Genomic DNA, 17,188 nt, shown 5'->3' on the forward strand with positions numbered 1-17,188 from the left:
AAATAGAATTTAATTGATATTTAAGTTGGTGAATATTAAAGAATGCACCGCTGTTTCGTGTGTTTTCACCTGTTTTGGTCCAAATGTGTCAAAAATTGCCGTTGTTCTTGGGATGTACTTACTCCAGCTTGCACGCAAGAAGCGGGATTTATGTCCTGTCACGTGAGGCAGTTTCTCATCAGAAGTTTTCACTACCTGTTACCGTAATGCTCGGTGTATAGCCGTACCGTAAAGCCCGGTGCGGGCTGCTGTGAGCGCATTGCAGAAGTTCGGGTCCCGCTAGCCGGCTACACAGTCGGTCACCGTCTCACTTTTAGCAAGTATCCCACCCTCCTTCCGCTGCGCTAACCTGCTGAGATTTATGTCGGGAAAACTCTGCAGACTCTGTTGTTGCATAGTGACTTTTTCTGCGTAACATGGCTCCGTAAAAGCCGTATTTTGTTCCGTAGTAGACCACCGGCTGTTGTGGAGCTCATAGCTTGTGTTGTACGGAGGCTGCTGTAGGCTAAAAGCTGGTTAGCGGTAGCCCGGAGCTAGCGTGACTAACGTCCGTGTCCGGTCCGTAGCAGAGCGCTGTGGTCCGGAGGGAGGGAGGAAGGAAGGAAGGAAGCCGATAAAGTGGGATTTCTGTGCAAGGCTAGCACACTTTGGCACTCCGGAGTTCACACCGTGGCGCATTTAGAGAAGGTGACTATCCGCGCATCCCGTGTGACATTTGACACTATTCACTTAATGAGTTATGCTACATGTCGGCGTGGCTAGTTGTTGTTAACGCGTCTGTCGATTAGCAGACCGAAGCTAGCCTGCTAGCCACGAACTTCCGAAGAAGTTGTGTACGCCGGGTTTGGATTAGGATAACTAGTTCCCCGGTGTTTTGAAAGTTACACAGCCAGACTCTTTGACTCTCTTGTACTGGAGCTACCGCAGGAACTCATGGCATCGGATGTGATTGAGGGCGAAGCCGCACTGAAGGGTGTAAATGAAATGAGTTTGAACAATAGCAGCCCAGATTTTGTCACACCCCAGAGGACTCATGAGGATCTGGGAAACAGACGCACTTCCAGTCCCTCATCTTCCGGGGTGTCGGGAGAAGACGAGGACTCAAACGAACTGCAGGATAGCACAGCTTCTACTGTTGAAAATGGCGAAGAGGCACTCCAAGACAGCCCAACCAAAACAAGAGGCACGCCACCGGAAAGGACAACAACGCCAGACAATGTGCAGAAACCACCCGGAGAAAAGAGCTCTACCCCGGTGACCCTCCCGCAGCCACGATCCCCACCTGGCCCCATTTCAAGGTCTGTATATGTGTTCTTTTTAATGTGGAAAAGGGTTGTGTTTCATCTCCCACGCCACTGAGTGCATTCACCGCCTTCATTCAAGTGTTTCACTGTGTTTCAGTGCACTTTGCCAGACCTGTGATCCTCTGGTCTTTGCCAGGGAAAGGAGCCAGCTTGGCATTTTCAGCCCCTCAAGCCATGGCCTTCTTCTTTCTCTGGCCAAACCTAACTGTGTCACGTCAAGAAATATGATTACTGGATCCCATGCTTGCTTTAAAACATGCATGCCAGACCCCGAGAACCAGGGGTTGACACATTTCTGAATCAGCTGCAAACAGGTGCTGCTGGAAAGAAAATGAGGAAGTGTACTTTCTCAAACTGAACAGATTATACCATCTGTATCCTCAACAGAAAACTGAATTTGCTGGTATTACAGGGTATTATTTCCTGTAGCAAAAAAGACAACAGGATCACAATGCAGTGTAATGTGCAACCAGATCATCCAATAGCTTATTTAAAAAAATACACATAGTTTAAGCATGTGTATTGAAACAACAGACATGGCTTTAAGAATGGGGGTAATTCACTATAAGATTACTGTTTATGGACAGCGTAATATTCCATGTGTGTTTGTGTCATCGTCTCCAAAGCTTGTGTGTACAGCAGCACAACAACATAACACACAGCATCACACTCACCTGCCTCCTAAAAACTAACCTGTTTTTTGAGTCTCAACAGGGAACATAGAAATAAGCTAGTCAATCATTTTTGCATTTGTGTAAACTAAAGAGGTTTTTAGCACACCCCCAGTTAAAAAGATGGAAGCATCTAATTTTCTTAGATGTTAAAACTTGAATACTGTATGTTTTATATTCGATAACTTATAAACTTAAGCTGTTATCAAAACAAAAAACTCACTTGAAGTGTAAAAAGTTTCACCCTTCAATGTTAGATATAATATTTTAAAAAAGGGCACTTTTTGTCCCAGCAACAGATTACCTCACATACAGTACGATGTTTAGGGAATTCAAACTATTTCCCTCCCTCTCTTGGAGCAGGTTCAACCAGATCACACCTAACTGCTATAAATAAACTCACTTCAAATGAAGCGTGGTACGGGATCACAACAATGTTACTCCACAGCAAAACACTTCAGTTGGTGAAACAATCAGTGTTATTAACACAGAGGAGCTGTGTGGGAACCGAATCTCTTCTTGTGAACATCTTTATGTAGATTTTCCTTTTTCTTGATCTTCTTTTAAACAGGTAAGCATAACATCTGTTATATAAAGTGAGATTTAGCCAAGAGTTGTCATAAAAATACCCAACCATATGTGATTAAAAGCTGTAATATTCTTGTTTATGGTTTTAAATTGTATCCAGCCTTTCCTGTTTGACTTCCTACCGTAACTAATTTCGTCCACGTGCGTTCTTGTAGCAGTTGAATGTAGCGTGGGGATTAGCGCCATGCATTACTGGACAGCTAAACTGATACGTTCTGAAATGTTGCGCGCCGAATGCTCAGAATGTTTTTATGTCTGAGAGCACATGCAGTCATGTATACGATTAGTGCATCAAAGGGAGCTCTGTACAGCAAAGATACAGATGCCGTGGTCAGCATTAGTGAGTAGTAGCCTTATGAACTAAGCCCTTAACACTAGCTCATAAGCTTTCCAATGAGCCAGTGATCTGATTATGCTGCCAGTTGCAAGTTGAAACTCTTAAGATGATTCCCAAACATGAGACCTGAGTATTTTTGTTTATTGGAAGTGGTGCACAACGTGTTTAGTTGCAGGACTCGCTGAAACAAACCAGTAGGGGTTTCAGGGTTGCTGTGATGGTACGGTGTCGAAACATAATTGTGACTTGATGCAATGCTTTGGTAGTAAGTGGCAGGCGGCATACAGCACATGAAAGCGTGGCACCACTTACTCCACACTTGATATTACATATAGAGAGGTAGGAGTTCATAATTAATGCCTTGCATAAATGCTTTGTCATGTGCTTTGAGGTTGTCATGGTGAGCAATTCAAACATGGGCGTAGCCTGTGTTTGGACCTCGTTGGTAGTAAGTGGAAAAACATCACCGAACTCATCAGCTACATTATATTGACATTTCAACCATGCATGAATTGAATCCCCATAGCTAAGTACTTCTTTGCTAAAGCCTTTGTTTGCGTGTGTTTGCCTGCAGCTGCAGGTGTTGTTGTTGCCTGTTCCTGGTGCTCGTAGGTGTGGCAGCAGAAATCTTGAGGACCCAGATTTCATCAGTCAGTTGAAGTGTGATACTGTGAGGCATCATACTTTTAAACAACACGTTGACAGTTCTGCACAAAGTGCTTATTTAAAAAAAAATGTTGTCAAACCAGTTGCCAATTAAATATAATTTTCACAATGATTACTGCTATGTTTTGTTCGCAGAGTTAGTTTAATGCGTTGCCTGTCAGAAACACCCTCCCCTCCATCCAGCAGATTAACTAGTTGTTGATCCTGGTTGCTCATTTCCAACAGATGTGTTTCGAGTATTGACTTCATTTGCATATGACAACAAAGTTTTCCATTTGATTCGAATCCACAACTTTGCGTTAGATTTCAAATGTTTATCTGAGATCCAGTGGAACTAAATTGAATACCTTATGAAGGCTGCTGTCGGCCGACCAGAAGGAAATAATTATGCATTACTGCAAGAATAAAATCTGTCCCCCTCTCACTGCCATCCCAATGTGCTGACAAAACACATCAAAAGTATTTTTAATTCCATCTGCAGACTGTCACTCATCGAGAATGAAAGTCTAGCAGTCTGCTCACACGCTGCTTATTTTGTCTCATGTGAAGAAGGAGCTTTTCCTGGTGTTTAAATCTTCAGGAATCTCACATTAAAGGATTTTTGTTGACAGGCAAAAACAGTTACCTGCAGTTTTCACACAGTTGTTCACTACAGCTTGTTTTCTTTTTTCATTTTGTCTTCATTATAGTCAGTTCTAAAGACATGTTTTATAGAATATATGAATTTTTAAACTTTTCCTTTCTAGAGAGCATGATGGATTTAGTTAAATAACAAAGAAATCCTCACTGTTGAACAAGGTTTTTTTTCTCTTTAATTGATGCAAATTTTTCTCAATAAAATGTTCACTGTGCTCTACAGAGTTTGATGAAGTGCTTTGTGTGGTCAAGACAAATTATTGTTGCCTCAAACTTTGTGAAGTTTTTATTCGCTGTGGTATTAACTCAAAAACAAAAACAAGCTTTGACTCCTGGCAGATCAGTATAATTTTCAACATTTCCAGCATAATCCTGTGGGGATTTTACAAGTCACTGTTATAGATGACAAGTGCTGTGTTTTGATTTCACACATAATCTCTGCTCTTTCTGCTCCTAATTCGAATAAATCACCAGCGCATGAAGACTGTTGAACAATCGGAGACCATTAACCGCTCCAGATTGCATAACCTTTCGGTGTTTACTTTTGCAGCCTCGAGCGCCAGGAGTCAGTCGCCACAACAGAAGCTCGCCTCAGAATGGAGGGAGTCGAGCTCAAGGAAGAGTGGCAGGACGAGGACTTTCCGCGGTACGGCGTCGGCCACTCAAACGTTCCAGCTTTATGTTACGCGTTTGTGTTTTGAAAGCCGCACATAGCAGAGACATTCATAACAGCATTACCTTGTGATTGAATTATAGACCCCTCCCAGAGGAAGAGGAGCTTGAAGAAGAGCTGTTTGCAGGAACCTCTGAAGAAGGAGACCCTGGTAATGATATTTTATTAATACAGTGATCGAGGATATTAAAATTGTTTTAAGTTACTGGTAAAAAATCTTTTGCCTTTAGACAAGTTAAAAGTTGTTGTTTCCTGTAGTCTTTCCTGTTCATTCTTCAGTGAACATCCTGAGGATTAAATAAAGCTGGAAGAAATCCAAAGTGTTTCTCTCTCCAAACCCTTTGAGGGAGTTTTCTCTTGGATGGATGGTGTTCATGGAAAAAGAGAATTGTATAGCAGGCTGTAATGTTGATTAAATTGTTTGCTTGTGTATAACTGAGCACACTTGACACACACACTGCACTAGAGGTGTACTAAGATCTAATCATTGCATGCTGTTCATGCATTTTCACTGAAATTTTGCCATCTTGTTTTTTAGGCTTTGCAGTGAACCATGGCAAAAAGACCAAGAAAAAACTGGCAGCTCCAGACATCAGCCTCACACTGGATCGCAGCGACGGTTCGATTCTGTCTGATGAGCTGGACGAAAGCACCGAGCTGGACTTGGATGACATCGAGACGCCGTCTGACAACAGCAACGAGTTTGAATGGGAAGGTAGGAGTTCCCCACTGAAGCTTAGATGGAGACGTTAAAGCAGTGCTGGGCAAATGAACAGTCGAGAAACGGGCTTACTCCTCCTCTGGTCTCTGATTCACCGTAAGATGTGTAAAGACCCCCTAATGTAGTAAAACACGATCTACTCTCAGTACGAAATGCTTCCCTGTGCGTTTTTGTGTGGGAACTTCCTATCCTATATGTCCTCTGTGCAGCTTGACACAGCTTCCTTCAAAACATAGACTTATCCCGTAAGGCCTCTGGGGTGTGACTGTGTTTCTAGTGGAAACACAGACATGGTCTTAAAAACGGCCAGTGTGTGTCACAGGTGCTGGAAATGAGAGATATAGTGGATTTGGTGAGGAGGCTATTGGCAAATACAAATGACGATGGCAGCGAGCATCCATCCACCTTCCTCGAAAGTGTTGGCTTTCCAGGGTCAGAGCAAGCAATTCCCCGTAAAGCCTGTTTTATGCTTGACGCTTGGGAACAAATGACGTCACTTAAGCAGCCATGCGTCCTCGTACGGCCCTCCTCAAGCAAAACATTTCAGCTTTGTGCGCCTCCAAATTTTTCTAATTATGCAAACAGATATGCAAAAAAAATCTCTTCAAAGGAGGAGGAGGACTGAAGATTTGGTTTTAAAGACACTAGGAGACATAGACGAGGAGAAAGCCACCCACAGGAGCAGTGAAGACACAAGATTTGGCCGTCTTGTTGCTGACGTGCTGGAAAATATCCCAGACCAAAATCAGGAAGCAGGCAAATTTACAATTTACCAACTGCTTTGAAGCTGCTCAGCCAGCTGGATTGTAGCTGATGTCTCATTTATAAATCAAAGACAGATGCAAGTTATTTTAGAATCCTTTTCATGATATTTCATTTTCTCTGCCGTGCTGTTTGACAAACAAAAACATGTTACTTGTGGAAGAATGTTCACTTTCATAAAAAAAAAAAAAACTGTTTACAATTTAATGCAGTTTTGTATTTTCTTACAAAAGCCTGAGCAGCAGCCAATGTCCGACAAGTTGTGGTCGCCTGTCGAAGAGTAGAATAAGTCAAGTTAAGTACTTTATGTATTTGCGATACACTGCCCCCTGCAGTTTGGGAGCAGAAACCGTGCAGATTATTAAAGCCTCATGCATTCTCTTTCGGATTCCACATGTCACGTTCATGCGGAAAGCATAATCCAGCCGTAACATGCAAGGAGCGCAGAATCACCTGGACCCACTGCGGCATTTATTAATAACCATGAAAGACCAGTTCATCTTCAGACTGTAGTCAGGCAGAATACAAAAGTGGGATAATTATTGATCAATATGGAAAATTACTTGATCAATACTTTTCCATTTTGCCCAGCCCTTCGATACAAGATGTTAAGTCCATGTTGCTTTTCTAGAACAAGACTTGCCTCCAGGTGTAACGGCAGGTATGTGGAGCAGACGCAGGATTTGTTTTGTTCTTGTACGCTTTCCAGGTTCTACAGGCGTCCGACAGTCTGAAGTGTGGTTAAATTGTGTTTTGTTGTTCTTGTGTTTCCACACTGCTGCCTTCCTCTTTTTCTCTTGGAAGAATTGTTTCCAACCTCTGCCTGGAAACAGGCTGCAGGCCAACAGCAGGTTTCTCTCTTCCTTGTGGTAAGGTGTCAAAGACAGTCCTCACATTTTTATTATTATTTTTTTTTTTAACCATGAATCAATCACTCCCTGTCAGATCATGTCTTCAGCTGTTCAAACAAATCATGTTATTTTATTTTATTTTTTTATCACACCCTTTCCCTTTTCACTGAATGTTTTTTATTTCTTGGAATTTCCTTTTCATTGGAGGAAATTAATTCCAGCAGCTTGTCACGCAGGAAATTCTACAACATGCTCGTGACCTCGGCATCATTAAAGCACAACCCAGTCTGACTTCTACACGTCGCATTTTGCTGATTTGAATTCTGTCTCCACCATCTTAAAAAGCTGGTGTATTTCAGAGACAGTTTACTCCGTGTGATTTGGTTACACACTTATTTCGATCCTGCTTGCTGCACGCTTGGCATCCGTGATCCTTTGCACACTTTCCCCTCATGTCTCCATCACATGCTGATCTTGACATTCTGCACAACGTGCAGCCATGCATTCTTTACAGGAGACCTCAGGTGCACCAGCAGTAGTGTTTTGCTGCAAACGTTTCCTTTTATTATGGTGATATGACAAGCAAATGCAGAGCTCTGCGTTACTGGAGGTGTTCCAAGAAAATTTTATATATTTATCACACGAAAACAAAATAAAAAATGTTGACAGGGAATCGACAATGTGACTGTTGGTGTTGATTCGGAAGCATGCCATCGGGAGAAACCCGACGATTAAACCCAAAAAAAATGTGCAGTGCATGTGACCCAAAAGTTCAAACATGAATAATGAAGTGATCTGAAAATTTCATGACATATTTGATCAAAATAAATCACATTTGAATCACATCCCAGTTTCAGTGCTCAAGCCGTCACTTCAAAGCGCACCGCTCCCTTTTTTTCCAGATGATCTTCCGAAGCCAAAAACCACAGACCTCCTGCAGAAAGGCGTGGAGACGGTGCAGGAGCTCTCGGCGCTGGAGGAGCGGGAGGAGGGCCGGCGCTGGAGGGTGTTTCGCATCGGAGACCAGGAGCACAGAGTGGACATGAAAGCTATCGATCCTTACAAGAGAGTCATCAGTCATGGAGGTCGGTCGCTGGCTTGACACACACACTCAAACACACACTCAGGAGCTCCTCGTGAAATTCACAGAACAAGCATGGCAAACGGAATCTTTTTTTTTTTTAATGCTAAAATCAATGAATATGAATGAAAATTGTGAGCTAATACAGAAATACTCATCTCAATAACGTTTTAACTTGTCCCTGCAGGTTACTATGGAGACGGCTTGAACGCCATAATTGTGTTTGCCGTGTGCTTTATGCCTGAGAGCAATCAGCCAAATTACAGATACATCATGGACAATTTATTCAAGTGAGTGTTCTCTGAAGTCCTCTGTTCCTCGGAGCTCACGCCGTCGAGCCGTTACTGACGCACTCTTGCGTTGCAGGTATGTTATCGGCACTTTGGAGCTTTTGGTGGCTGAAAACTATATGATTGTGTATTTAAACGGGGCGACCTCCCGGAAGAAGATGCCGACCGTCGGCTGGCTCCGAAAATGTTACCAGCAGATCGATAGGAGGTGAGTCTCGGCACAGCAAACGCCCGTTCATCGTCCTGAGGAGGCATACAGCCGTCAGCCATAACATTATGACCATTAATGCTGCTTCTGATAGAAAGGTGTGTGAAGTAGACGTCATAGATGTGGAATTGTTTCCCCTCACCTCTCCGTTTCCACACAGGTTACGGAAGAACCTAAAGTCTTTGATAATTGTCCACCCGTCCTGGTTTATACGCACACTGCTGGCTCTCACAAAGCCGTTCATAAGGTAACCGTGCCACATTCACATCATCAGAACAAACAAACAAGGTGGTGACATTTCTGCTTCTTTCTCCTTCCAGCTCCAAATTTACTCAGAAAATCCAGTACGTGTACAGCTTGGCTGACCTTTCTGAGCTGGTTCCCATGGAGTACGTGTCGATACCAGACTGTATCAAACAGTAAGTATGGGACCAAAACGGAAGTCTGCAAACTGAAATGAAGATACTTTATGGATGTAGACGAGATGTCAGGGTTGTTCAACTTACCTAAAAATGGTGGTTTCGCATATTTTTTTTTAGAAAAGCGCAAACATTTCCTGGAAACTTTCCTGACTCCTCGATTCTGTCTCCTCACCTCCCATAGATAATATTTAATGTTTTTAAATGTATGTAAGAATAATGGACTGATGATTCCGAGTGCCGTCTACGCAGCAGAGTCTTTTTTCACTTTAATTATCAGCAGTACATCACAGCTGAAAATATTTTAATTCGGATTTATGTGTCTTTTTAAACGGCCATGAAACAGTTTGCAGTGTCAGCCTCGGCCGATACGCAGAACTGCTGAGCTCCTTTCACTCTGTGGCTCAACATCTGTGGGATCTTTAGGATTTACAAAAAAAAAAAAAAAAACTTCTTTAAAAGACAGCTCAAATGCTTAACTCTACCTGGGAAATGATGTTCTGCTCTTTTAGAAGTGTGGTTGCTGTTGGCTGTGTATTTTCTTCTCCTTTAACCACGTCTCCCTGCCCCTCCTTAAGGTTTGACGACGAAAAAAATAAGAAAAGCCGTAAAAGGTATTCGCTCTTTCACCGAGGGTCAGTCCCCGCATCCTTTGCATTCCTTGAAACTAACAAAGAAATGATCAGTTGGCTTTCAGAAATGCACCAAGGCACCTCATCTTCTTGCAGTTTGGTAGTTGAATGATTTTTTTATTACACTTATAGCAAATAAAATCACGTGGGTTTTTTTTTTTTTTTTTTTTTTTTGATAATCAGTGATCATGTTATTTTCAGAGAAAGGTGTCTTGGTGACTGTTTAACCAACTAAATTTCTTTTCTGAGCCAGCCCTGCGAGGTCCGTCACAAAGCCAGGACCTGCAAATAGCTTTCTGCTTCACGGTCACATCAGTCATGTAGACTTTACTGCAAGACAGAGAAAGGCGTCATGTTAGGAACCAATCAGAACAGTGTTGAAAGAGCGATTGTAGTTCTGCTTTATGAAACGACAGTTGTAGTACTGAGCTGCACGGAGCCGCACGTCTGATGAAGGAAGAAAAAAAAAACAGGTTTGATGTGAAGCTCGTGTTTGTGCGACTGAACTTGAACTACAGGGAAGTAGCTCGTCTTAGTCACTGTGGTGAGTGTGTGTATGAGTGTGTGTGTGGTGGCACAGTAACCATGTCCTAACATGGTTCCCCCTCTGGCTCTCACTGAACACCCGGTTTGTTCACTCTAACAGCTCTTTGCATGATTCACTGCATACCCACTCCCCACTCGTGTTCAGTAATGGAGCCCTGTCAGCGTTGGTCATGCACACACACACACACACACACACACACACACACACACCCTGAGGAGGAATAAAGAGCTGCGTTCAGTTTCTGAGGCGATGAGTGTGTAGACGCGCAGCTGAGCGTCAATAGCTTTGTTAAAGCAGAACAATCCTGACGTTTTCCAGTAATGAGCGTTATTCTCTGTAATAAAACTGTGACTTCTGCTGTCTGACCGGCGCGTGAGGTTAAGCAGCGACTGACAAACCGATGCTGCAAATCTGCTTCAGGCTTCACCCACTGACGATATGGAAAGAAGCATCAGGGATTTTTTATTTTTTTTTAAATACTCGTAAATTTACTAGCTATTGTTTTAAAAATGCACATTTCGTCGACCAGCTTAATGTTTTTCTCCCTCACAATCAGTTTTCCATCCCCAGCGTCCGTGTCGTGACGTCTTTGTAAAATGCACCTCTGGGTTTGTTGAGTGTAAAATTTCACTGAAATTTTCTTCCCTCAAACCTGGTCGATGGTGTAAAGTGTGCTTGCAGGCAGTGTTATAAACCGGTGCTCCCGCCACCGTTTAAACATGCCGCCGACGCTCGCGCTCGAGTCTGACGGCCTCCGGATCTGTTCCGCAGAATCGACCAGGACGTGCACGGGAAGGTGGAGATGGCGGCCGCCGCCGTCCCGGAGTGACGGCGTCCCACTGGAATGGCGCCGTTTGCAGGAGAGCGAAGACGAATGTTGGGAGCCGCAGCCACTCGTATGTTTGCGTCGGGGTGTAAAACGTGACCGGAGACTTGTGCGCATCAGTAAAGTGCCTTTCTGAAACCGTGCTGCCTGTTTCGGTCACATCGCTGAGCTGAATGTTTGTGCCAAGCAGCTTGACGCTCAGCAGTTAATCCATATGCTGTCTGAAATGTTTTTAATCCTTTTTAAGTACTCCTGTATATTTTATGTCAGACTTAGCTATTATATCAAACTCTTGATGTTTCCTGGTTACTGTTGTATCTACAGTTTATTTAAGGCACTCTGTTACAAGTGGTCGATGCATGTTCTGCTTTATCACATTTGAATATATATATTTATATTAAAGAGGTGTCAATGGAGATAAATTAATATATTTTTATGTTTTGATCTGATTTTAAACTGCATTTTTCGGTCTTTGACCCATCGTGTGGCATTTCATAGAGCGAGTTTTGACGGCACCTTTTTTTCCTCTGTTCACTGCTGATGTCCTTTACAAATCCTGCCTGGGGAGAATAAAGTTTTATTTTTTGCCCCTCAACTTGAATGTACCACCTGACCTATGGAGGGTGAGCTTTTTGTTCAAGCCACAGTCCGAATCAAGTATGCATTGTAGTTCCTCTCATTGTTTCCTTCAAGTAAAGCCATGAAAACACACCGACGAGCCCTTCATGGTTTTCATTGCATTCAATGCTAAAATGTCTAGAATGGCTGGGAAGTTATAAGATTATGTAACACTAAATAAAGTTAGATATTTCCTGCTCTGTCCAGCAGTCCTGTAGTAAGAGACAAACAGCTGGTTGACAAGAGGAAACTCATCCTCTTAAAAGTGGAAGTCACTGTATAGAGAGATCAGAGTTCATTATATACTCGGGTGTGTGTTGTGCATCGAATGCATGACAGACGTCACGATCTGACAAATGGAAAATACACTGATGAGCTTGATGACTATTACAGTACTGATACAACCACTGTCTTCTGCTCCTGAAGAGAAGACTTTGCCAAAACGCTGATGCGACATTCTACACTGCCGACGATAGAAGATTTCTTAGCTCTTGTAAGTTCTGCTACTTTGCGTCCACTTGATGGCGCCATAAACACTTTATTGAAATCACATGCGTAACACGACCTGTTTCAAAGTAAGAAAGTTATTCTCACACCTGTTAATTACTCTATTCAGGTGTTTCCATCAGACTCTGCGCCACTTTAGGATAAAAGACAAGCACATACTAAGATATTTCAGACAATGAGTCTAATTGTGTTTATGGAAGTGTCATTTTCCACTCCAGTGTGGCTGCACCGGAGCACAAGCACCTTTAGGATGAACGAGCCTTCTCTGCCCACATCAGTGTCTGAGTGAAAAAATCTAGCTATTTCTGTCACCCAACTCTGAAATCTCAAAAATAGAAATACAAGCCCAGTTTACCTGAAACAGAGAAACTATAATTCAGTATTAATGTGGCCTAATGGTGGTGGAGGGAATATTAATTATGGATTTAGATGAGCAAAAAGGTGACTTGCATATCTTTAAACAAAATCATTGATTTATACAATTCATCACCGCTGATCTGGTGACATGAAAGCACAAGTCCATAAATGTCCACAAGATCTCATCCATGTTTATGCAACTCTGATTTCAGCAACGTGTGTGAGATTTTTTCATGAAAACAATCCATCGCTGCACTTTAACACTATTAATTCCAGACCTCAAGGGCAAACTGAATGATGTCTCCCAGTGATGATAAACCCTTTGTTTAACCCTACATTCTGTTCCTGGTGTTGTTTTGAAGTCTTCTTCATATTGAAAGCACGTGCAGCTTGACATCAGAGGGCCTCACACCAACATCCAACTAAAAAACAGATTACATCTGTTATATCAATGAAACAGTAGACACAATTTAATTACCCTCTATCATCAGTTTTGATTATTGTTGATAGAAATATGTACCTTTATATATATTTTGGTAATACTAAACTACATTACAAAAAAGAATGCAAAAAAAAAAAAATTGTTACTTATGGTGTTAAAAAAAGCAATACCTCCGCGCACCACCAGGGGCCGCAGTCCACACTTTGGGAATCACGATGGTGAGTTCCACATCTCTGGCAGTGGGAGGAAAATATCAATGTCTCAATGACTTCTCATGTTGCCTTCTATTTTAATTGAACCAGGAAATTTAATACTCAATCATGAATCAAGCACGTGGTGATTTTTGTCGTTACGCTCCTTGAGTTGTGCATAAAGTACTCAAATATTGAATAGTTGACTTGAAACGATCACATGAAGTTCACCTGTAAAATACATTTGTAGTGCATTTTAGATTAATCCCATAATTTCATCCCAGACGTTTTATGAATAGTGCATAATACTCACCAGGAAATGGGAAGTTAGTGAAGACATTTAACAGTCATCTGCACATTTTCGTGAAGAGGTGAAGTGGCACTGACCACAGCTCCCTCCTGCATGTGGTCATAATAACCTGAGAAAAATATATTTATTTTGTATGATTTATTTGGCTCATAACTGTATTTATTGACCCATTTTTATTTATTTTTAATTATGGCAGTTTCGGTCCTCCATAGTCCTGTTGTCTGAATACATTTTCCAGTGATGAAAGTAGTCTCATCACCAGGAGAGGCTGAGTCACTGCACCACTGCTTTCCACTGGATTCACTGCTTTATTCATACCTGGGTGATTGTGTAGTGACTCTTGTTAATATGGCATTACAACAATATACCTTCAAAGAATGGGGCAGTAAATATAGAAAAAGCACTACAATTCCATGCATAAACTGCATAAAACAATATGAGTGAGTGGGATGTATGTCAAAGGAGCCTAGATTTTGTCGCACAAACGCCTGGATTACAGCTGAAAGGTAGGAAGAACAGCTCTCATCCAAATTGTGAATGCATTCCCTTGTTATTGGTTTAGCTCTGACAATAAGATGAATTGCCCTTCAGGCAGTCACGCTGTGTTTTTATCTCATTTATTGCATCAGCTATTTTACTGTTACTAGAATTAAGAAGTTCAACCTACTTGTACTTTCAACAAGTCTTTAGTCAATGTCACAATATACTCATGTACTCTTCAATTCAGCTTTATTCATATAGTGTCAAATATAACACAGTCGTTTCAACACACTTTTCCAGAGAAAACCCATCTCTTGAAAACAGTTTCACAGCTGGGGCTGCTGTGCGTGGCTCCTCCTGGCCTGGCTGGCTCGGGGGGTTCCCCACCTAGATGTAAGGGTTCCCCAGTCTGGCCGGTCGGCAGTCTTGGCCTACAACCTCTCCCGCTGTGGATGACCACAGCTACAAAACTCCACAATTTCCAGAAAGACCGTCAGAACAAATGAAATCGATCAAGGCATCACTGCTTGTACCCAGAACTCTGGCATAGTCCCATAATTCACAGAAAGGTAGATGTTACGTTTTGGTGTGCACAATGGCAATTCTCAATTGAATAAGGCCAGTGACCTGTTCAACGCGGAGTTTGAGTTGTCCAGAAGAGGGCGCCACAAACAGATTTTACTGAATCATATTGACTTAATATTAGAGATAGCTAAGATAAAATAGATAAGTCCCAACAACATGCACCATAGGTCTCTGAGCAAGACAATTCATTATCTCCACAGCAACTTTGAAGAGAACAAAATGTCATAAACATCACCACCCCCCCCCCCCCCCCCCAAGAAAAAAAACCTTCAGCAAATGTATCATTTTAGACATTTATTCAAAGCCAATTATCAAGTAACATATATATATCAGGTCTCAGATATTACTATTAATATTACATTTTTCATTAAAATTTTGATCGTCTGTTAAAGCTTTGAAACGCAGCACTGACTCTAAACACCTGATGGCAATGTCATCAACCTCAGGATCAAACTTATTGGCAAAGAGCTGCTGTTGTTCCAGCAGCCACTGCAGGTCACCAGCTCCATACACACAAACAGATCTTCTGTAGACGCCGGTGCAGGGTCTGTAGGGGGCTCCCTGTTTCACATCGCCTGCTGAATAGCTCCACTTCACCACGCGAGCAAAGGCATTCATGTCTGACACATCATACTTGCTGTTGCTCGGCACTGATCCAGGAACGGAGGGCATTCTCTGAAGAGTGGCCCACAGGTGCTCATCAGGGCTGTAGGTGTCCTTCTCCCACTCCAGAAACTTCTGGATCTCTTTGTCCTCGATCACATGCTTCACAAAGGCTCTGGTCACCACAAAGTATGCATTTCCTGCGAACATGGGGACACTGATAGGTGGAGGACTCTTCTTCACGTCCGTCTTCACGATAGTGTCGGTGACATTGTGATGATACTGCCAGCGGCCTTTCTTGAAGTTACTGGGGACTTCAGACTCCATGCTGTTTCTCCCATTGAGGAATTTCAGCGTCCTCACCATCTCCCCGTTGGTTTTGATGGGGAAATCTGTCCCACAGGTGTTCAGCAGGTATCTCCACTGGACGTCGGAGCGCAGCAGGTCCCTCATGCAGTTCAGGTCTGCCTGTACTCGAGACCATGAGGCATACACCACGCTTTCTAATGCTGTGGCCACAAACACGTTGGGGAAGCAAGAAGCAATTGCCTTCACAGCCTTTTTGAACTGTGCAGAGGATTTCTGATCCACATGCACACAGTAGATGTTCTGAGGAGCATAAACAGCTCGTAGGAGACGCTCAAACATCTCAATCTTCTCGTGGATCACCATGGAGTACGCAATGGGAAAATCATTCTCCTCCATACTTAGAGGCACTGTAATAAAACCTCTGTCTTCAATGTACGCTGAGCAGTCCTCTGTTGCATTCAGGTAGAAATCCTCAGACAAAAACTGGTGTCTTTTCTTAGAAGAAAGAAGTGCCGCTAATTCACCTTTCTTCCCCTCAGTGTCTCCACTGATGACAGCTGAGCAGCCCGGCAGGTCAATGGAGTACTGCTCCAGTATTCTGAGACCAGAAGATGACTGTCTCTTAGAGACGGTGTCCCAAAGAGCAAAATAAAAAAGCATACTCATGAGGATGAGAGAAAACGTCCCCAGCGTCGTCAGGCACTTGATAAACCTCTTAAAAGCCATTTTCTTTCTAACAGCACAGATTGCCATGTCTTGACTTCAGCTTTGAAGTTTGAGCAAATACGAGAGACTGGAGCACTTCACCTGATAAAAGCACACAAAATCCATCAAGTCATGAAGGGGTGTGTCCAAACAAGGCGTGGAAGGACATTTCTCAGGATGAGTATTGATTCCAGTAGCGTGTTGAACTGCAGTCCTGGAGGATCCACTGCCCTGAATGTTTGACATGTCTTCCTGCTTCAGCACACCTGAACCGAATGAGGATGTTGAGCATGGGAGGGAAAACAAAAACAGTCATTATAATCAGGTGTGTTGCAACCAGGAGGGCTCTAATACACACACTCTGCAGGACTCAATCCAAATATTGGAGAGTGTTTAAGTAAATGGGGAAGACTGAACCGTTTCACCTTATAAAAGCACACAAAGTCAATCAAGTCATGAAGGGGTGTGGAAGGACATTTCTCAGACAGAAAACCAGTGTATCCTCAATAGGAACTGACTCAGTCCACGTCCTTAAGAGTGTTGTAAGAGCTCTGCTGTGCTTGCTGTGATGATTTTCTTTGCATGAAATGTGAAACTAGACAAACGTGTGAAGAAAATCTCTAGTAAGACCTCAAGGGGAGACAAGAACACAGGAATCAGACCAAAAAATTTTGAGAAGTTTCAGAGAATTTGATTCAGAATCTGTCAAGATGAGTCAAGACACAGAATACCACCTCGTCGGCTACTCCAGGAGTTGTCTGATTCTTTCTTAAACAGCTCAGTTTTTATAGACTGAAGTGAGAAGAGATTGATTTTCAAAACAGTGCAGGAGCAGACGGTGATAAGATGGGGAGCCTCAGTTTCTTCTC

General features: G+C 42.7%; 2 protein-coding genes across 5 annotated transcripts; one reads left to right on the forward strand and one right to left on the reverse strand.

The window, feature by feature from the left end:
- Positions 1-273: 273 nt before the first annotated feature.
- bnip2 (BCL2 interacting protein 2) lies at positions 274-11,925 on the forward strand. Of its 4 annotated transcripts, XM_030096470.1 has the most exons (11): positions 274-1,298; positions 4,753-4,848; positions 4,959-5,026; positions 5,414-5,590; positions 8,112-8,294; positions 8,478-8,580; positions 8,657-8,788; positions 8,949-9,035; positions 9,109-9,207; positions 9,786-9,821; positions 11,158-11,925. In XM_030096470.1, exons 1-11 carry the CDS (start codon positions 934-936, stop codon positions 11,213-11,215), a joined length of 1,404 nt encoding a protein of 467 aa, XP_029952330.1. In that variant the 5' UTR covers positions 274-933; the 3' UTR covers positions 11,216-11,925. The 4 variants fall into 4 exon arrangements, with proteins under 4 accessions (XP_029952330.1, XP_029952327.1, XP_029952328.1 ...); XM_030096467.1 differs by lacking the exon at positions 11,158-11,925 and having other exon boundaries at positions 9,786-11,138; XM_030096468.1 differs by lacking the exon at positions 9,786-9,821 and having other exon boundaries at positions 279-1,298.
- Positions 11,926-14,957: 3,032 nt separating this feature from the next.
- Positions 14,958-16,400, reverse strand: LOC115392416 (beta-1,3-galactosyl-O-glycosyl-glycoprotein beta-1,6-N-acetylglucosaminyltransferase 3-like). Its single transcript, XM_030097009.1, has one exon. The coding sequence runs from the start codon at positions 16,365-16,367 to the stop codon at positions 15,039-15,041; it is 1,329 nt and encodes a 442-aa protein (XP_029952869.1). The 5' UTR covers positions 16,368-16,400; the 3' UTR covers positions 14,958-15,038.
- Between the last annotated feature and the right edge of the window lie 788 nt (positions 16,401-17,188).

Source organism: Salarias fasciatus, chromosome 7, assembly GCF_902148845.1.
Source record: "Salarias fasciatus chromosome 7, fSalaFa1.1, whole genome shotgun sequence".
NCBI lineage: Eukaryota > Metazoa > Chordata > Actinopteri > Blenniiformes > Blenniidae > Salarias > Salarias fasciatus.

Bases quoted from the DNA above. Each gene is read 5' to 3' on its own strand.
- LOC115392416 (XM_030097009.1), bottom strand. From the start codon at position 16,367: ATGGCAATCTGTGCTGTTAGAAAGAAAATGGCTTTTAAGAGGTTTATC.
- bnip2 (XM_030096467.1), top strand. From the start codon at position 934: ATGGCATCGGATGTGATTGAGGGCGAAGCCGCACTGAAGGGTGTAAAT. The intron at 1,299-4,752 runs GTCTGTATATGT...TTACTTTTGCAG, and splicing joins CCACCTGGCCCCATTTCAAG to CCTCGAGCGCCAGGAGTCAG. The intron at 5,027-5,413 runs GTAATGATATTT...CTTGTTTTTTAG, and splicing joins CTCTGAAGAAGGAGACCCTG to GCTTTGCAGTGAACCATGGC.